The 1452-nt window shown below is 52.0% G+C and overlaps 1 protein-coding gene across 1 annotated transcript in view; it reads right to left on the bottom strand.

Moving 5' to 3' along the window:
- Window positions 1–4: 4 nt before the first annotated feature.
- LOC104915877 (dual specificity tyrosine-phosphorylation-regulated kinase 1B-like) overlaps window positions 5–1452 on the bottom strand; it is a gene marked incomplete at its 5' end in the record, with an annotated part of 24705 nt that continues 23257 nt past the window's right edge. Inside the window, 2 exons of the mRNA XM_019611077.1 lie at window positions 5–132; window positions 1117–1420. Coding sequence (XP_019466622.1) covers window positions 5–132; window positions 1117–1420 — 432 coding nt within the window. The remainder of the gene's footprint in view (window positions 133–1116; window positions 1421–1452) is intronic.

The following is a 1452-nucleotide window of genomic DNA, read 5'->3' as shown; positions in this document are numbered from 1 at the left end:
GGGTCTATAGGGTCGGGGGGGTCACCTGGGGGCTCTGCATCTCGTAGTCCGTGTGCTGTGGGGCCGCCGTCCCGTAGAAGCGGTTGCTGTAGCGGTAACTGCGGTTGTCGTTGGAGGAACCACTGGAACCACCTGGAAAAATTGGGGCAGAATTGGGGCAGAATTGGGATTTTGGAATCGTTTTGGGACGTCGGGATGACTCACAGAACCCCAAATCTTAAAATCCTATAGGGTTTGAGCTTATAGGGTCAAGGATGGGATACAGGCAGGTGCTGTGGTGTCCCAACCCAACCTCAACCCAACCCATGACCCAACAAGACACAAAATGGGACAAAATGGAGTCATGGCCACATTTCGGGACACCGCGATGACCCACAGACCCCAAACCCTATAGGGCCGATCCTATAGGGTCAAGGATGGGAAATATCCCACTGTTGTGGTGTCCCAACCCAACTGGACCAATCCATAACCCAACAAGATGGAAAAAGGAACCAAAATGGGACAAAATGGAGTCATGGCCACATTTTGGGACACCGCGATGACCCACAGACCCCAAACCCTATAGGGCCGATCCTATAGGGTCAAAAATGGGAAATATCCCAGTGTTGCGGTGTCCCAACCCAACTGGACCAACCCATGACCCAACAAGATGGAAAAAAGGACCAAAATGGGACAAAATGGAGTCATGGCCACATTTTGGGATGCCGCGATGACCCACAGACCCCAAACCCTATAGGACCGATTCTATAGGGTCAAGGATGGGAAATATCCCAGTGTTGTGGTGTCCCAACCCAACTGGACCAACCCATGACCCAACAAGATGGAAAAAAGGGACAAAATGGAGTCATGGCCACATTTTGGGACACCATGATGACCCATAGACCCCAAACCCTATAGGACCGATCCTATAGGGTCAAGGATGGGAAATATCCCAGTGTTGCGGTGTCCCAACCCAACTGGACCAACCCATAACCCAACAAGATGGAAAAAGGTACCAAAATGGGACAAAATGGAGTCACGGGCACATTTTGGGACACCGCGATGACCCATAGACCCCAAAACCCTATAAGGCCGAGCTTATAGGATCCCAGTTTTGCTGCTCATCCCCCTGCTTACCCGAGCTGGAGACGGAGCTGGTGGTGCTGGTGCTGTGGCTGTGTTCCATGGCAGGGCTGGTAGAGGTGCTGTTGCTGGTGTTGGTTCCTTCGTCGCTGGTTTTTTTGAAGAAGTTGTGTTGCAGAGCGTAGAAAGGCGTGATTCGACTTCGGGGTTCGTAATCCAACATCCTCAAAACCAAATCCTTAAATTTTAGGTAATCTGAAGGTGCGTGGCCTTGTTCACCCGCGCGCCGACCGCCGGGACCACCGCTTTCGACCCCGAGAACTTCGTGAAGACGTCGGGTTCCGGGCACTTTGTATTCCTGTAGGGATTTATGGGATTTTGAGGGGTCTT

Source organism: Meleagris gallopavo, unplaced genomic scaffold, assembly GCF_000146605.3.
Source record: "Meleagris gallopavo isolate NT-WF06-2002-E0010 breed Aviagen turkey brand Nicholas breeding stock unplaced genomic scaffold, Turkey_5.1 ChrUn_random_7180001857057, whole genome shotgun sequence".
NCBI lineage: Eukaryota > Metazoa > Chordata > Aves > Galliformes > Phasianidae > Meleagris > Meleagris gallopavo.
Note: the sequence above shows the minus strand (reverse complement) of the source record. Positions and strands in the feature narration are given on the sequence as shown.